The sequence below is a fragment of the Colobus angolensis genome, unplaced genomic scaffold (genome assembly GCF_000951035.1).
Source record: "Colobus angolensis palliatus isolate OR3802 unplaced genomic scaffold, Cang.pa_1.0 Scaffold257, whole genome shotgun sequence".
NCBI classification, from domain to species: Eukaryota; Metazoa; Chordata; class Mammalia; order Primates; family Cercopithecidae; genus Colobus; species Colobus angolensis.
Window position 1 is genome coordinate 894666 of NW_012115788.1, and position 17775 is coordinate 912440.

Sequence of the window (17775 nt, forward strand, 5' to 3'; positions counted from 1 at the left end):
GGAGGTTGCAGTGAGCCGAGATCATGCCACTGCACTCCCGCCTGGGGACACAGTGAGACTCCGTCTCAAAAAAAAAAAAAAATCCAGTTATTCTCTTTTCTCGTTTCCAAGTTACAAAGACATTTTCTGATAATACATGTTAGATATAAGCAAATACTATTTGAAAAGTCTGCTGTATTAAGCACATTTTCTTCCCCATTTTAAATGTTGCTTACACTGTTCATTTTTATAACCAGCTCCCATTTTAATAGACATTGCAAAAGCAGAAGGCCTGGACAATGTCCCAACAGTTATAAATTCTGAATAAATAATATCTAACTAATAAACATTTTCTTCATAGTTGTAAATGCCAATTCCTCATTAAAACAATCAATTTAGACATTTTTCTCCTGTGGTACATTTTTATTGTAAGTAACCTATACGATTATTTGCTTGTAGTGTGCCAATCTTTTGTGTTAAAAAATTAAAGGATAGGTTTTTGCTTTAGAAAGTTTAGCGTTAGTGGAGTTTACTCTTTAATATTCTGATCTTCTCATTCTCTTTCAAGATAACTGACACCCAGTTAGACTAAAGAAACTCAAAACTGTGTAATTTTTTTATTCTAAAAAAATTCTTAGTCTTGATCCCAACTGTTACAAGTAAGAAGTTGTTAAGTAAGGAAAATATTAGTAATCAAGGAACTGAGTGTTGGTATAACATTCCTTTAGCATTTATCTGCACTCAACCTGCTTTGTGTCATGAGATTTCCTAGAGTGAGAACTCTCTGTGAGTTTTTCTTTCAGATTTATTTTTTCAGGATAACATATTTATGAAATTAAAGTGCTATTTTCAAGACAAAAGATAGGGGGAGAGACCATCAATAATTTTTCAGACAAACCTATCATAAAGTCATATTGTCATGTTTCTTTCATTATTACCATGAAATCTTGCTTCTTTTAATAGATTTTTTTCCCTCTATATTTATACTATTTCTGCTTAGCTGCCACAGTCAAATGATTATTGTTTTTGGATAGTTTTGTAGCTTTCTCTTTTTTCTCTCACATCCACTATTTTGTTCTCTTCCTTACCCCTACCAACCCTCTCCCGACGTGTTTAAATAGCTCAGATGGTCCTGAGACATTTTGATCTCCCTCCTAAAGGAAGCACTATGCTCATGCCTAGTACATAGATGCTCAGTAAATTTATGCTGCATAAATTAATGCATAAGAGGCAGTTCATTGCTGTTGAGCAGTGGGTTCTCAAACTTTATTGTGCATTACAATGACCTGGAGCACATGGTAAAACAGAAAATCCCATGTCTCACCCCCAAAGTTTCTGATTCACCAGCTCTAGAGTGGAGCCTAAAAAGCTGCACTTCTGGCCAGGTGAGGTTGCTCGTCCCTGTAACCCCAGGACTTTGGGAGGCTGAGAGGGGAGGATTGCTTGAGGCCAGGAGTTAGAGACCAGCCTGGGCAACATAGCAGGACTCCATCTCTACAAAAAAAAATTTTTTTAATTAGCCAGGTATAGTGGTATGTGCCTGCAGTCCCAGCTACATGGGAGGCTGAGGTGGGAGGATCCGTTGAGCCCTGGAATTCAAGGTTGCAGTGAGCTAATTGATCTTACCAGTACACTCCAGCCTGGGCAACAGAGTGAGACCCTGTCTCAAGAAAAAAAGTCTGCATTTCTAACAAGTTCCCAGTGATGCTGCTGCTGGTCTCAGGACCCAGCGTTGAGAACCACTGCTTAAAAGTCAAGGGCCAAATACAAATAATCAGATCTGTTTTAGAAGTGTATGCTCTTGCTTTGGATTCAGTAGGTAAAAGCCATCTGCCTGAAGAATCTTCCCTCTAGGATCTTTTGATCCTACCTTTTTGATGGTAACATCACATGTATGAGAAATTGAAATATATTTGCACATTTGAAAATGTGCACAGAGAAAGAATTCTACTCTGTTGACCCCGCAGGTGACTGAAATGCCTTACAATCCCACCATCTCGGCTACCAGCAACACTTTTTCAACTACTTTTTAGCCTCTGAAGTAGCCCCTGAATTCTAGGAGAGACTCTATGATAAACGTGATCACTGCAGATCTAGTGCTAGATGCCAGATATACCCAGATTCTTCCTGTTGACAGATGTGCCTGACTTTCCACATGACTTGTTCAGAAAGCTTCTGGCTGGGTCTAACCAAAGGCAAACATACACTTGGTCAGGCAACAAAACCTATCTGTCCACTGTTTTGCTTTATGCCCACTAGTGTTTCCCAACATTCTCCCTCTCCCCTCACACACACACACACACACACCACTCAAACTGCACCCCAACTCTAATTGATTTCAGAAAGTGATTTGCTCAACCTGCCTTATCTTTTCTTTAAAACCTTAGCTCTGTACAGGAAAGAAAGTATTATACTTCTGAAGGATAAATAGTATACAAAGAACCATTCTTATTTCGAAAATTGGGACGCATCCCTGTGTTGCCTTTGGAGTGACAGTATTAAAGGGTTTGCAAATTGCTGTTTTCCTTGGGAGGATTACTTGAAATTAAAAAGCAGAAAAGCTGAGTTTGGAAGATTGCCCTTTCTTGATTCCATTCCAGCTTTGCTTTTTTTTTTTTTTTTTTTAAGCACACTGTCAACACTTACTTGACTGTCCTTGCTCACTGGAATTGCCAAATATTCCCTATAAAAATATCAGACCACCAGCAAGAAGGGTAGGGAGTGATAAAGGAAGGTTGCTGTCTCACTTGGGGAGATAGCCTCCTGTCGTTTTCAACAAAACACCTGACCTTCATCATGGATCCTCTTATGTGCAAACAGATAAATTAGCTTGTGAAATTATATTACAAAGAGGACAGCTGCACTTAAAAAGGATCACAGAAGCTCTTTAAATAGTGTTTGTTTGTCAATAATAAAATATTTATGGGAGGCCGGGCACAGTGGCTCACGCCTGTAATCCCAGCACTTTGGGAGGCCAAGGCAGGAGGATCGCTTGAGTCCAGGAGTTTGAGACCAGCCTGGGGCAACATGGCAAAACCCTACCCCTACCAAAAATATGAAAATTAGCCGGGCATGGAGGCATGCAGCTGTAGTCCTAGCTACTTGGGTGGCTGAGGCAGGAGAATCGCTTGTGCCTGGGAGGCAGAGGTTACAGTGAGCTGAGATAGCGCCACTGCACTTCAGCCTAGGTGACAGAGCAAGACTCTGTCTCAAAAAAAAAAAAAAAATATGGGAGGGGTATAAAGGTTAAGGTGTAACGAGTATTCATCAAGAATTAACAGAAAGCAAATTTGAAATTTGCTAACAGAGAAGTCACACCAGTATGAAATATCAAAAACAGCTAATATTACACCAAAAAACATAAATTCCATAAAAACACTTTTATTTATTATTTTATAAGATTATATTTGTTTTCTGGGCATACTCAGTTGAGGTAAATAGTAGGATTCATTTGTGGCACCTGGACACAGCTCAGCTGTATGGAGTGGTAAGTGTCCTGTTACTTCTGTAACAACAACGAGCAGAGCTGACGGTGACACTTTTTCTTTCAGTGTATTGGGAAATCCTCATTCTCATGAAAACTGAAAATTAACTGTGTTCATGGGTGAATAAAATGAGGCTGCTTGAGAGGGATTTTCCTCTGTGTGTAAAGTATTTTATTATTTGGGGTACCAATACAATTTTGTAATATGTCCCCTGAATAAGACGAATTGAAAAGGCAGGGAGAAATGAGGACAGAAGAGACCACTGGAGGTATTTGGAGTTTTTAAATCTCTGCTTTGTGTTTTTATATCATGGGCAATCACTTGCATTTCAAAACTGATGGTAAGGGTTGCAGCTTAATCTCCTCATCTGTTCGGGTATGGATCGGTTCAGTATTAGTAATGGAACCACATTAAACAGTTTCAAATGCCTCAAATCTGTTGTGCTTTCACAGTGGTGACAGTGGGGAAATACTGACTGCTTCCTATCTTTTCCTTGCACTCAGAACTAGCTGCCTTTACAATGATCCAGAAATGTCTTCTATGGAGAAGGAGTAAGAATTCACCATCAATAGCAGCTATGTGGTTACTTGTAGTGTTGTATGGCTGGGCTCTGAAAGAAAACACACTGAGGACTGGGTAAACCCTATTTAGATGTTCAGCTTTCCTGTGCTCCATTCCTGAAATCAGAAACTTGAAGCAAATTTGCCAGCTTCACACCATTTCATTCACAATCACCCCTTAAATTTCTAAAGGACAACCTATGGACATGGCTTCTATTTTTCCAATCCAAAAATGAGAAGAAAATGATTAGGACCAGATGTAAGAACATTTGGGCAAGAGGAATGCAATTCTGCTTTCTGAATGACATCATCTCTATTTTAATTAGTGGAAGTTGGAACTTCCATTTAATGCTTTGGTGGATGGAGAGAAAATGTGCTTGTTTTGCAATGTCCAGGAGGAATTTGAGCCTGGATGAGACTGTAGGAATGATCTATTTGGAGGATTACCATCCTGTGAGAAGTAGAAATCGGATGTGTAGTGAGTTCTTACCACGTTCCAGACTGTAAAAAGCTTCACACGCAGTGTCTGATTTTAATCCTCAGAATAAGTTTATGAGGTACATTTCACAGATGAGGAAAGAGAGGCATAGAGAGACGATCTGACCAGTCCACTGTTTTACAGCTGTAAAAATGGCCCAGAGCTGGAATTTGGACATTGGCAGTATAGCTCCAGGACCAATGGTTTTTAAATCAGGAAGAGGTGATCTTAATGGTAGATGGGTGTACCATCTCTGATTTAATGAAAGACAAAACTACTCACCTAAGAGAACAGAGTGAATTAGTGGCCAAGTCAGTTTCAGGGAATAAACTGTGGTCACCAACAAACTTTCAGAGAGAACTTGGTCATCCAAAAGGGAGCTTCTAATTTGGTTTGAGTTGTGGAGAATTTAACCTTGTCCTTGTTCCTAGGAATCAGGAAGCAGAGGGAAAAATCAATTTTAAATGTGTCTCGTCTCTATTGCCACTTTTTGCTGTCTTTGGACCTCCTTTCCGTTGAAGTCCAAAAGGAAGTTGGAAAATTAGAGTGAAATAGCTCCACATTTGCCATGTTGACCTGTTGTGCCTAAAGGAACTTTAGGCACAAAAACTCCAGAGACAGTCCCAACTGAAAAGTGCACAAAGAACAAAGATTGGGCCAATTCTGGATGCATGCCTATGAGTTAGCCCTGCTCTGCAAGGAACATTTATTTTTTCTAAATAAAAATTTTAAAAAAGAACAAAGACTATAGAGAGACTTTTGAAATCACACAGCTATTTTTCCAAAGGTCACTGTTGTCCCACCTCTTTTAGATGAAGACAACAACTGCTTCAAGGAAATTGGCACATGAAATTCTGCAAAGCAGTAAAACCTCAATTCCCCAGCCCATGATAATTCTTTTTGCAACTATTTCTTCCCTCAGCAAAACAGCACCCCCTTGAGCAGTTAACAGAGCCCACAGTTAACAAGCAGCGTAGAGGGCACATGTGGAAGCCCAGCCAATGGCTGGCCCGTTGCTGCTACATCTTAGGGCTTACCCACTTCTTTGCTTGCCTTGTCTGTCTTGCTCCTTATTCCTATGCAGGGCTGTTTTGGTTGGGAAGAGGGCAAGCATTGCTTCCTGTCTGGGTTCATTCCAGGGCTGGGCACGGAGGAGGGAGGGATACTACAAATTGTTATTGGTACTTCCCACTTTGTAGAAGAACACATTCTTCTCAAGGCTTCCCTTTCTTCAGCCCTCTCTTTCCTGAGCCCTTAAGAGGCACATGATCACAGTGTGGATGATGAGATTGGGATAAGAGTCAAGAGTAGCCAAGAATTTTGTTTTTTTTTTTTTCTGACTTCCAGTCCTGGATTTCTGGCTTTCTCTGGTATTGGAATGAGGGCTTCATTTACTTCTTCTGGCTCCTTTACACTGTAGGCCATCAAGGACAGAGGAGCATTCTGTGGGGAAGCATTTTACACCTTCCAGAGCTAGTGTTGAACGAGTACACTGCAAAATGGGCAAGGGTTCTTCCAGTGGGCTCGATCAGTCCAAGAATAAGATGGAGTGTGTGCTGTTACCATAGTGGTCTCTCGTTTTCCTCAGAGACAGAAGAGAAGGTTATGCCGATTTTCTTCTTCTTACATAAAATGCAAATGTTTTTATTCATCAGTAAACAATATTGTCAGACAGTTTGTAAGGAACCTTGTTTAATACGTGTTAGACACAAAAATGGCCTATTGTAAAATTATCAGAAGGTTGCTCTGTCTCAGGAAAAAAGTTGCCTATAGAAAACTAAGCCCATTTGCCCAAGGATTAAGAATATTCAACTCTGATTAAAAGTATTTTTTTCCCAAAAACGATACTTTTTATTTATTTATTTATTTATTTATTTATTTTTAAATAGCCCTGGGTGCTTGTCTCCTTCCCTTTTAGTTTTGGATTTTATGAATTCCTTCATGTTCCAAAACTTGCAACATGCCTTTTTATATTTTTATATATTTGTTTAAAGTACCATGATCAAGGGTGGCTCTATTTGAGGAAGCTTAAATTGGCATCATTGTTAACAGCTTTGTTAACTCCACAACATTGCTGTTCTCTCAAATATTAACCTTCCAGGTGGTTTCCTGTATTTACTTACAAGAAAATCGTTCGCTTTTGACTATTTCATTTCATAAACTGGGTAAACAGGTTCCAGTCTTTTAGCTTTTGGGTTAACAAAAGCTGAAGGGATGAATTAAATCCTAGAAGATTTACAAAAAAGTCAAGTATGAGAAATAATCGAGACGGGCATCCTGGTGTGTTAGCTCAGGGGCCTGATGGTGAAACAAGGTGACCATATTCTTTAAAGCTTCCAAGACTGTTTCAAATATTCTGACTCACTCTCGCAGTTTTTAGACAATGTGCCTCAAATTTTGGTTGAGTAAATATTCTCTTGGTCTATGGGAGAAAGTCAACCAACACTGTGAGAGAAAGAATCAAATTCCCAATCACCAAATCAAACTTACTACAGATTTCTGGGAACAGGAAGGACATTTTAAAAGCAAAAACATCCGGCCACTGCACTCCAGCCCGGGCGACAGAGCAAGACTCCGTCTCAAAAAAAAAAAAAAAAAAAAAAAAAACCAAAAACAAGACTTTTTTTTAATGACCTGTTTAGTAAAGGTATATTAGAAAAAGATCTCAGGGTCACAGTGGATAAAAAAGAGGATACCTCTAAAGTAAACTCTGCAGGTAAGAAAACAAGTCAGAGGGCCTAAAAACTAGAAGTATTCATGATGATTTGGCTTCCTAAAGGAAACAAGATTGTTGCAAGTAGGCTAATAAAGCAAAGAGCTATTTTCTCATTTCAAAAAAACACTGAGGGCCGGGCGCATTGGCTCACACCTGTAATCCTAGCATTTTGGGAGGCCAAGGCGGGCGAATCATGAGGTCAAGAGATCGAGATCATCCTGGCCAACATGGTGAAAACCCGTGTCACTAAAAATACAAAAAGTTAGCTGGGTTTGGTGGCGTCCACTTGTAGTCCCAGCTAGTCAGGAGGCTGAGGCAGGAGAATTGCTTGAACCTAGGAGGCGGAGGTCGCAGTAAGCCAAGATCATACCACTGAACTCCAGCCTGACGATAAGCAAGACTCCATCTCAAAACAAAAAACAAAAAACAACAACAAAAATAAAACACTGAGGTGCTATTGCTGCTAGTAATAACAGACATTATGATATGTTCACTATGTACAGTTGAAAATGTCTTATTCTTTAGCAAGCTGTGAGAGAGGTATGACTATTCCATTTTACAGATACAGAAATGGGAACTTAGAGAAGGTAGGTGACTTGGCCAAGTCGCCACTGCTAATAAGTGATGGAATTGCTGACTATATTTCAAAGGAAAGATACTTTACTACTATAAACTGGATGGGCAGGCAGTGTGAGTTACCAGTGGCTTTATCTGCAAAACTTCTAGAATGAACACTGCTCAGCTGCTGCAGATTCCACAAGTAAAGCACAGTAACCTTTGCAACATGCAAGCTTATGGCTCAGGGGCAGAGATAAGCAAATCCACAGATACGTGCCAAATCACCCATTTCAAACTAATAGTTTCTCTTTTATCACAACTGAAATTCTTCCTCTATTTACTGGCTTTTGGTTTTCTTCCTCTTGCATGGATGCGGTAGGAAGTTGTGCTATGTTCACTAAGAGGCAGAAGAAAAACATGTGATTCAAGTAAGTTTTAGGCTTACTCCTCAGATATTTGGGAACCCATTTGACCTTCAGAAAAACAAGCTTTTCTTTAGTTATAAACATCCATCTCAGTAAGGTAGGCTAACCTCTTTCAGTCAAATCCTCTGGCTCCTAGACAATGTTTGGTGTTGTTTTATTGTTTACCATTTCTTACTGTTTAGTGCTTGTCAGACATTACTTACTTGAGGCAGAACATTTGTTTGCTTCACAAGGAAAGGTCATTTATTAAAAATAAATAAAATGGCATGATTTCCAGAATACACTAATGCTCCTTATCTTAATTGACTTTGGGAATGAGCCTTTACATGAGTTTTTTTTTACCTTCCTGTATCATTTTGAAAAGGTGTAAAATGCTTCCAGAAACAATTTTGTAAAACTAAACAGATTTCAATGTTGGAGAAAAGCCTGACAAGAGGAGGATTGGGTTTTACCAGATTTTTCTATTATAAGAAACTTGCATGATTTAAAATATTTTCAGTATGTCCTTTGAGGAAAAAAGCAAATGCAGTGCTACCCAAATCATTACTAAATGTTTCTCATTTGGGTTCCATGTTTCTCTCTCTTTTTCTTTTCTTCACAGCATTGACTTGAAGCTGAAAGAAAAGCCCTAGTTGGCCACGCTGGAAGAAGAGGATGCTTTTCTGGTTCATGGTTCTGTTGAAACATACCTACCTGAAAGAGACAGGGCTGATGTTACCTTTTTCCACTTTGCACTACCTGGTGCCATTCTAAATTTCTAAGGGGAAAAATAGGAAGAAAGTTTGTTTACTCTTAACGTATTTTATGAAATTGTGTGTACTTTCCTATTTTGCCAATTATGTGCCTCAAAGATTTTAGTTGAGCCTTAGCAAGAAAATGCGACCTTCCATTTCAGTACTTCGTTGACACAGTGCGGTGATATTTCGTCCCTTAGACAGGTGTTTACCAGTAAGATACCTTTAATCCACTGTTAAATATTAGTGGATTTGTTTCCATAGATTAGCTGGATTACCCTTTGGTGACTGCATTAGGTTTAAAGGACACAGGGCTCAACTCTTCCCAGGAAAGTTACCCCTGTGCGACTCCACCTTTAAAATCCTAAGCCTGACTAGGACAGCCATAAACCACACAAGGTATAAAACCATCATCAGCTAAGTGCCCACTTTGTTCTTGTTTGCCAGAATCTCCTTTAACTTCTCAAAGGGAAGCCAGGCTTTCTAATCCACATCCACTTTATTTTAGTTGTCAGATTGGTCATTACATTTTATGTAAATCGGTCTTTTAACAGATCATTTTTGTGATGAATGTTGGTGACCTCCACATTGCGAAATTTAAAAATGAGTGTTGCAAGTTTGGTAGCTCTCTGAGCTTCAGGCCATAAACTCAGCTCAAGATGTTACCTTATAAGTGCCAAGAGCTCAAGTGCAAGGTGGCTACTCAAAAATCATTTGGTAGCATTCAGTTATCCATGAACTCTTCTCTCGCATGCATTATAAAAAGTGATCTGGTTTAAAACACTGTAATCTGATCACAGGCTTAAAATTAAGTATGAATATGTACTTTCATGTACAAAATATTTCCTTTATAGTCTTCATATGCCCTGCAAAATGCCAACAAGATTTCAAGTCTCTAGGCCTCTAGCGGGGTGGGGTGGCAAACCACAGCTAACTCTAGCTCACCACTGCAAGCTAAGAATGGCTTTTATATTTTGGGTTGGAAAAAAATTTTTTGAATATTTCATGACACTTGAAAAGTATTCAAATGTTAGTACCCATAAATAAAGTGTTACTGAAACACAGCCACACAAACTTGTTTTTGTGCTGTCTACAGCTACTTTCACACAACTGCAGAGCTGAGCAGTTCAACAGACCATATGTCCCACAATGCCTAAAACTTTGAGTATGTTTACAGAAAAAGTTTGCTGACCCCTGCTCTAGCAAACACATCCTTTCCTAGTCCACCCCAATTTGTATCTAGATAGTTTCTGTAACAGAACGGACAAATGAGGCTGCAAACTAATTTATTTTTGTCAAAAATAAATGTTTTGACATCCACAGACAGTAAAATAGAAGAAATAGCCTGCTGAAAAAGATGAGGAGCCCTAGCCACAAAATCACTGCTTAGGTTGCAATTGTCAAAAATGAAGCTTTCTTAGAAGCACCTCTTTAGTATTTACAGGTGTTGGCTGAAGTCCGCACCTCACTCTGGGAACCATTCTTAGTCTCCAGTGTCTCCTATTACAAAGAAGCTGGCAGAAATGAAAATGAAGGGGAGAGAAGGGTTCCCCCCTAGTCTCATGGTAGAAAATTCACTGGGGAGGCTGTCCAGGATACTTGGAACTCTTGGCAGAAGGAGCCTGTAACTGCTTTGAAGTAGATGTCATTGCACAGGTGACTGAGTTTCTCTGACCTCATTGCTTCACGTCTGTCTCCTCCTGTCCTTCTGCATGTGTCCTCACACACACAGGTCGGCCTTCTTTCCTCCACAAGCCTCCATCGTTTTCTCTTTTCTCCTCTTGATCGAGATACAAAAGCAAGTATCTTGTTGAATTATATATTCTATTGGATCTCCTCCCTCATAACACCTGGCTTGTTGGACAGAAAAACCCTATAGCCCACCCTCTCCCATAGCCCCTCTCCACTTTTGAAAGCCCAAATTATGCCTCTCCCAGAACACAGTGTTGACATAAACACAGTTACCCAATCTTCCTGTTTGTTCACCTATTTGCTACTTTCACTCAGTCGCATCCCATTTTGTAAAATGAATTCCATGGTCACCCTGTCACAGGAAGTAATGAAGAATCCAGTGTTCAGTGTAGTGGTGCAAACCTGAGGGCGTAGAGCTGTTCATAGAGGGCTCTTGTTATAGCCAAACAGACACAGCGACAATCTCACCATTTTTATACATATATATATTTTTAACTTGTCCAGCTCATCTATGGAAAACTACTCAGGTGGTATGCTGTTTGAAGCCTCATCTTCCTATATGAAAATTGTGGGCATTTATCCCAATCAATGATTTTGTTTCAGCTGTTCTGTGGTCTGCATAACCACTCTGATATTTAGGTATCTGCTATTTTATTATCTTAAAAAGACAATTTAATTGCATGTGCTAGTGAAAAGCTACCATGTAAATTCACCCCAAGTAAATAGAATCCTACATGAATTCTAGAAAAATAATCCCTAAGCAGATAGGTAGACAGAGGTAAACATTCACATGATTTAGCTCTCTAGCTCTTGCATTCTGAGCATTCTTGCTTTGGTTCTGACTTCTGGGAACTGCTTTGCATTTCCCCTATAGATCTGTAGTTAAGGGAACCAAGGGGTCATTGGGGCAAAAGCATTGTTTCTCAAAGCTCCTTGAATAAGAGAACAGAAATCTGCACAGAAGATACTGTCAAGGAGTGAGAAAATTTGTTTGAGGGCAGTAGCTCAGTGTGGAAGAAAATCCTGAAGTTTCTGTTGAAACCGTACAATGTTCTATGGGGTTACTCTCTAAGACATTCTGTGAGATGTGTGAGGAAGTCACTACTCCTAGCCTTTGTTAAGATATAATTTTAAATATTCAGTTATGGTACTATGTTTGCAACTCTCATCTGATCACAATGCCTCAGTAGTTTGTTCCCTTAGAAACATTTAGATGTGCACAAATTAATCTTTTATATATCTAAAGGTTTTTCTATCATGTATTGGATTGCTCAGAATAAAGTATCTATTAGACTTTGTTTTGGTAAATAAATTCTCCCTAATGTAGATTAATATAAAAATCTGTAATGACATAATATATCTATATAGCCTTGCTGTATAATTCAGAAATAAAAATTGATTCTGCATGTTATGGTTTTCTTTCTTTGAATCAGCAAGAATCTTTCTCTGGTTTCACTTTGCAGCAATTTTATCTGGACATCAGTCTAGCTTGGCACTTGGTACTGGAGAACTGTGTACATTTTGGCTTTTCTGGACACCCAAACTTTATTCTCTCTTCATTTTTGCCTTTCCTATCTCAGAGTTCAATACGCCAAGCTTTCAAACTGTGTTGTTTACTCTTTGGATAAGCGATTTCTGACTTTGGAAACATCTCCATGTTTTCATGGTTACTTGATTTTTGTCTTTTCCTCTCTCTGCTCCTTGCCTTTTTATGGCATATATTTTTAAATTAAAATGTATTAAATATCATTTTATTTTTAGTTGGGGTTTCCCCCCCCATTTTCACAACCTTTAGGCAAAACCAGAGTTGAGAATCACCACTGTGCTATTTTTTTAACTTAATTAACACATGTGTACCTCTGAGAAAGTTGTTGGACTAGTCAAAGGAGAAATTGCTCTACAAAAAGTGAGACGTTGCATCTTCTCATGATCTAAAAACGAGTTATGGTAGATACTGTCCTCTACCCAAGAAAGGGATGAAGCAGAAGAAAAGGCTGACAAGTAATTGCAGGCAAAGGAAGGATATTCAACTACAAGACGTACTGCTGCTACATTTATTCTGCTCTCATACCAAACTATGGTGGTGGAAACTGGAGGCGGGCTAGGTGTCCAGCGCTAGGGAAGGGGCTGGGTAAATCGTGCTGAATACACCCTATGGTATACCACAGCTGTGAGAAGCAACAAACCATGTGTTCATAAAGCAACACTTAAATCATAGGGTAGAGTGGAAAAAGAACAAACTCGATGTTTATAGCATAGTGCCACTTACATAAACATACACACACAAAACTACGTATTCTCCCAAATCCATGTGTATTTAAGGACTTAACACACTCATTTGAGTAAGAGTAGGGCATGGAGATCAGGGATAAAGTTGGGGGCCTAATTAAAAATCAAAATCATAAGGGGTCTTTTATAAGCTGAAGTTAAAAATAAATAAAATGAGGACAACTTAAGCCTTCAGTCGTTGAAGCCAAGACTTTCAGTCATAGATTACAGAAAAGCTGTGTTTGGGCACTGTGGGTCCCCAAGGAGCCATTCCCTTCTACAGCTTCTCTTGTGTGTGCCGTGTCCCTGTGCTGGCTATGTCCGTGTGCCGCAGAGTGCCAGAAGCCCGCCCCGGGTTGCATCATCCTATGCAGTCATGGAGCTTTTAATTCAGAGCTGGTGCCTTTTGACACATCAATCCTCAAACAGCTGTGGGCTTTATGGACCAAGCAGATTGCCTCACGAGGCTGATTTTCCTAGATAGTTTCATTCACATCCATTCAAAATAACCCTCTTAACTAGGCAGAATTATTTCTTCTCGCTATATAACCATTCCAGTGATACTTAGATGTTAGACACCAGTAACTGCTACCCATGATCTCTCTAGCCTTAGCTCTAGTGAGGGACCTGTAGCCCTTAACACTGGATCATGCTCCCTCGTGAAACTTCCTCCTTAGACCAGTGAGCTGAATTACATTGTTTTCCCACTGTATTCAATATCTACTGCTGTATTAACAAATTACAGTTGATTCTCATTTTCCACAGTCGTTATGTCCTATAAAGTCACCAAGAACACTGAGTTAGTGAATACTGATCCGTCGCTCCTGGGGTAACCGGTCAATACATAAGTTTGTTCTATGTGTTTTTCAGTTTAAAGATTTCTTATTTAATGTATATTTTTCACTTGATAACACTGAATTCACAGCCAACAACCTGAATATAACTCACGCCTGAATGAAGCTTCTGCAACAGGTGTTTTCTCCATAAGGCACATCACAGCCTTCTTGCATTTAGGAATACCAAATAGCCCCTCATCACTAGCTTGGCGGCCATTTTAAACAGGGAAATCAACAAAAAGCCCAACAATGCAAAAAACACAAACACAAATACAGGAAACTACATAGACTGTGAAAAGGATACTTGTTGCTGAGATCTGAAACAAGAAGACAGAGCCTCACCTTGTGCGACCTCAGCAGGGAGCGTGTATCTCAGGCCATTCAAATTTTTCACTGCTCTGCACGTACCTGTAAATGAATGTGAAAGTATTGAGTATTGATTTTAGGGATATAAATAAATTTTAGCAAGTAGGCAAATTTGCAAGTGCAAAGTCTGTGAATAATGAAGATCGACTGTATTCCAAAACTTAGTGGCTTAAAACAACACACATTTATGATCTCAGTTTCTGTGAGTGAGAAATCCAGACATACCTTAGCTGGGTCCTCCGCTTCAAGGCCTCTCACAGGTGCAATCGAGGAGTCTCTAACAAGACACAATCAAAGTTCATCTGGGACAGAATCTGCTTCCAAGCTTACCCTCATGATCATCAGCAGGATTCAGTTTCCCTGTGGTTGCTGGACTGAGCACCTCATTCCTTGCTGGCTGTTAGCTAAAGGCTGCTCTCAGTTCTTTGCCTCACGGGTCCCTCCAGCACAGCAGCTTTTTTATATTGAAACCAATAAGAAAGACTGCTAGGAACTTACAATTTTTTGCAACCTACCACAGAATTGACATCCTCTCACTGTTGCTCTATTCTGTTGGTTCGAGGTAAGTCACCGGCACAGTGGCTCATGCCTGTAATCTCAGCACTTTGGGAGGCTGAGGCAGGTGGATAGCTTGAGCTCAGGAACTTGAAACCAGCCTGGGCAACATGGAAAGACCCTGTCTCCACAAAACATATAAAAATTAGCCAGGCGAGATGGCACTTGCCTGCAGTCCCAGCTACTCAGGAGGCTGAGGTAGGAGGATCTCTTGCGCCTGGGAGGTCAAGGCTGCAGTGAGCCATGATTGCCCCACTGCACTCCAGCCTGGGTGACAGAGCAAGACGCTATCTCCAAAAAGTAAAAATTTTAAAAACAATTTAAAAGAAGTCAGTCACTAGCTCTAACCACACTGAAAAGGAGAATAGGACACAGAGTGTAACTATCAAGAGATAGGGATGATTGGAGGCTACCTGGAAACTGTGCCCACCACACCCCCAGTGCCTTCTGCAAGTTCCTCTTTGAGCTCCTCTTTTCTCTTACCCGTTAGGGAAGGTGTTTCTCAATGTTCAGATGGAGCCTTTTCTGCTGTTTCTCCATAACTTCAACTAGCACAACTCTTCAGATTATTCAAAGCCTGGTTTCAATCTCAGACTACAAACTCCCACTATCATTTCTCTGTGCCCCCTCCAATCTCTGAGAAGGGGTTAGTAAATGCTCGCTTCCCCGAGCTGATGAGACCATTTCTGTACTATCTCATTGTCTTTGAAATCACACATACTGGGATTCAACCTATTGGAAAGGGTCATCTCCTTCCCATTAATCCCAGCAGAAGACCCGGGGCTGCATTTCATTGAACCAAGTTAGTTGCTTGTCTATGAGCCAACCACTGCAACGAAAGGGGTGGATTATGCAGGCTTAGTTGGGCCTGAGTCGTATCTTTACCCTTGGAGAGAGAGAAGGGAATCAGCCCCAATCAAGCCATAGTGGCTGAAGTAGGGGAGTGGTGTTTCTGCAAAGGAAAATTAGTTTTCAAAAAGAAGTGGAATTAAATACCAGGCAAGATCAACAGATTCCTTGTTAGGGCATCTGAGTTGGCCTTAAAGCCTAAGTAGGCTCTCTGCGGGGAACACAGGTGAGGTGTGGAAGGCATGGTAGGGCCCGAGAAAGACCAGCTCCAGAACCAGCCAGCGGTCACTGCACAGAGTGGAGCCACTCCTGAGGGACCATGGAATGGCCAATGAGTTCTGAAGCAAAAATAGCCTCACCCCAATCCCCCACCTTCAATAGGTGGAGATATCTCATAAATGAAAAATATAACATGGGAAAACACTTTCTCCAAACTGAGAATAGGGAAAGAGTCGATCCATTCATCTGAAGTTTGGAGAACATGATACCAGGAAAGGAGCATTGATCAAGCAGGAAAGGAGCATTGATCAAGCAGGAAAGGAGCATTGATCAAGCAGGAAAGAAAACAACCACTAAATTCAGCCCTGGATGATATTTACTTTCCTTATAGTCCAGGTACAGCTTCCATCATCCCTTACCTTTCCTGTTCTCTTCAGTGAAAAATGATCTAAGAAATCAAGAATAGGCCAGGTGCGGTGGCTCAAGCCTGTAATCCCAGCACTGGGAGGCCGAGACGGGTGGATCACGAGGTCAGGAGATCGAGACCATCCTGGCTAACACGGTGAAACCCCGTCTCTACTAAAAAATACAAAAAACTAGCCGGGCGAGGTGGTGGGCGCCTATAGTCCCAGCTACTCGGGAGGCTGAGGCAGGAGAATGGCGTAAACCCGGGAGGTGGAGCTTGCAGTGAGCTGAGATCTGGCCACTGCACTCCAGCCTGGGCGATAGAGCGAGACTCCGTCTCAAAAAAAAAAAAAAAAAAAAAAGAAATCAAGAATAACTGTCATAGCAGTATTTACTGAAGAAATATCTGTTGACAACTAGAATGACTTTGAAATTGAATATCACTTAGGATATAAGTAAAGGAAGTACATATAGAAACTCTTGCTATGTTTCTAATTTTAATTTTTCCTCAAAATATGTATTCAAAAATTGTAGGCCAGGCATGGTGGTTCACACTTGTAATTCCAACATTTTGGGTGGCTGCTGCAGGAGGATCACTTGAGCTCAGGAGTTCAAGACCAGCCTAGGCAAGATGGTAAGACCTTGCCTCTACAGAAAAAAAATTAAAAATTAGCTAGGCATGGTGGCACACACCTGTAGTCCCAGCTACTTGAGAGGCTGAGGTAGGAGGATGGCTTGGGCCCGGGAGGTCAGGATTGTAGCGAACCATGATTGCACCACTGCACTCCAGCCTAGGCAACAATAGAGCAAGACTCTGTCTCAGAAAAAAATAATAACAACAGCAACAACAAAATTTTAAATGTAACAGGGGTTTGTTATAAAAATTTCAGACAAAGATGTGTGTAAAGGAAAGTCTCCTTGTATCATTCATTTGTTGTTGTGTTACAAATAACCCCAAAACTGAGTGGCTTAAAACAGTACCATTCCTTCATTTTGCTCACTAATCTACAATTTGGGCAGGAATCAGAAGGAATAGCTGATCTCAATTCCAGATAGCATCTGCCAGGGCAGCTTGGCTGGGGGTTGGAGGAACCACTTTCAAGAAGTCTGGCTAACCTAGATGGTAAATTGTTTAAAATGTTAGCTACATTTAAAGCTATGATATCCCTGAAGATAAATATTGTCCAGGTGATCTTAAAGAAAAATGAGAGTTGTAAGTAAAAGAAGTGTAGCTTCCTCTCAATTGTTGAAATACAATTTTCAAAAAGTTAAAAACTTAGCCAGGCATGGTGGAGCCCCCCTGTAATTCTAGCTACTTGGAAGGCTGAGGCAGGAGGATTGCTTGAGTCTCTGGAGGTCAGGATTGCAGTAAGTTGTGATCATGCCACTTCACTGTAGCCTGAGCAACAAAGTGAGACCTTGTCTCAAAAAAGAAAAAAGAAAGTTAAAAACATGACTTTCATGCAAAGTGAACACACGTTACAGATTTGCTTAACTCATTAATTAATTATATTAAGTAAGATGTTAAGACTGGTCAAAAGAACAAAAATACGAGATGTAACATCAGGAATGTTCAAATGAATTACTTAATAGATGAATTTGGGTACTATTCAATTGAGCAGCAAAATGTCATCTTTGGAGTTATCATTT

General features: G+C 40.2%; 1 protein-coding gene across 4 annotated transcripts in view; it reads left to right on the top strand.

Annotated features, from left to right (window-relative positions):
- The window catches only part of PRUNE2 (prune homolog 2 (Drosophila)), a 302133-nt gene extending 290100 nt beyond the window's left edge, over positions 1-12033 (top strand). For 3 of the 4 annotated variants that reach the window (XM_011947005.1, XM_011947006.1, XM_011947008.1), the window contains 2 exons: positions 3968-4015; positions 8803-12033. In XM_011947005.1, coding sequence (XP_011802395.1) covers positions 3968-4015; positions 8803-8833 — 79 coding nt within the window. In that variant the 3' untranslated portion in view covers positions 8834-12033. The remainder of the gene's footprint in view (positions 1-3967; positions 4016-8802) is intronic. The other variant, XM_011947007.1, reaches the window with a different exon arrangement.
- Positions 12034-17775: the final 5742 nt, after the last annotated feature.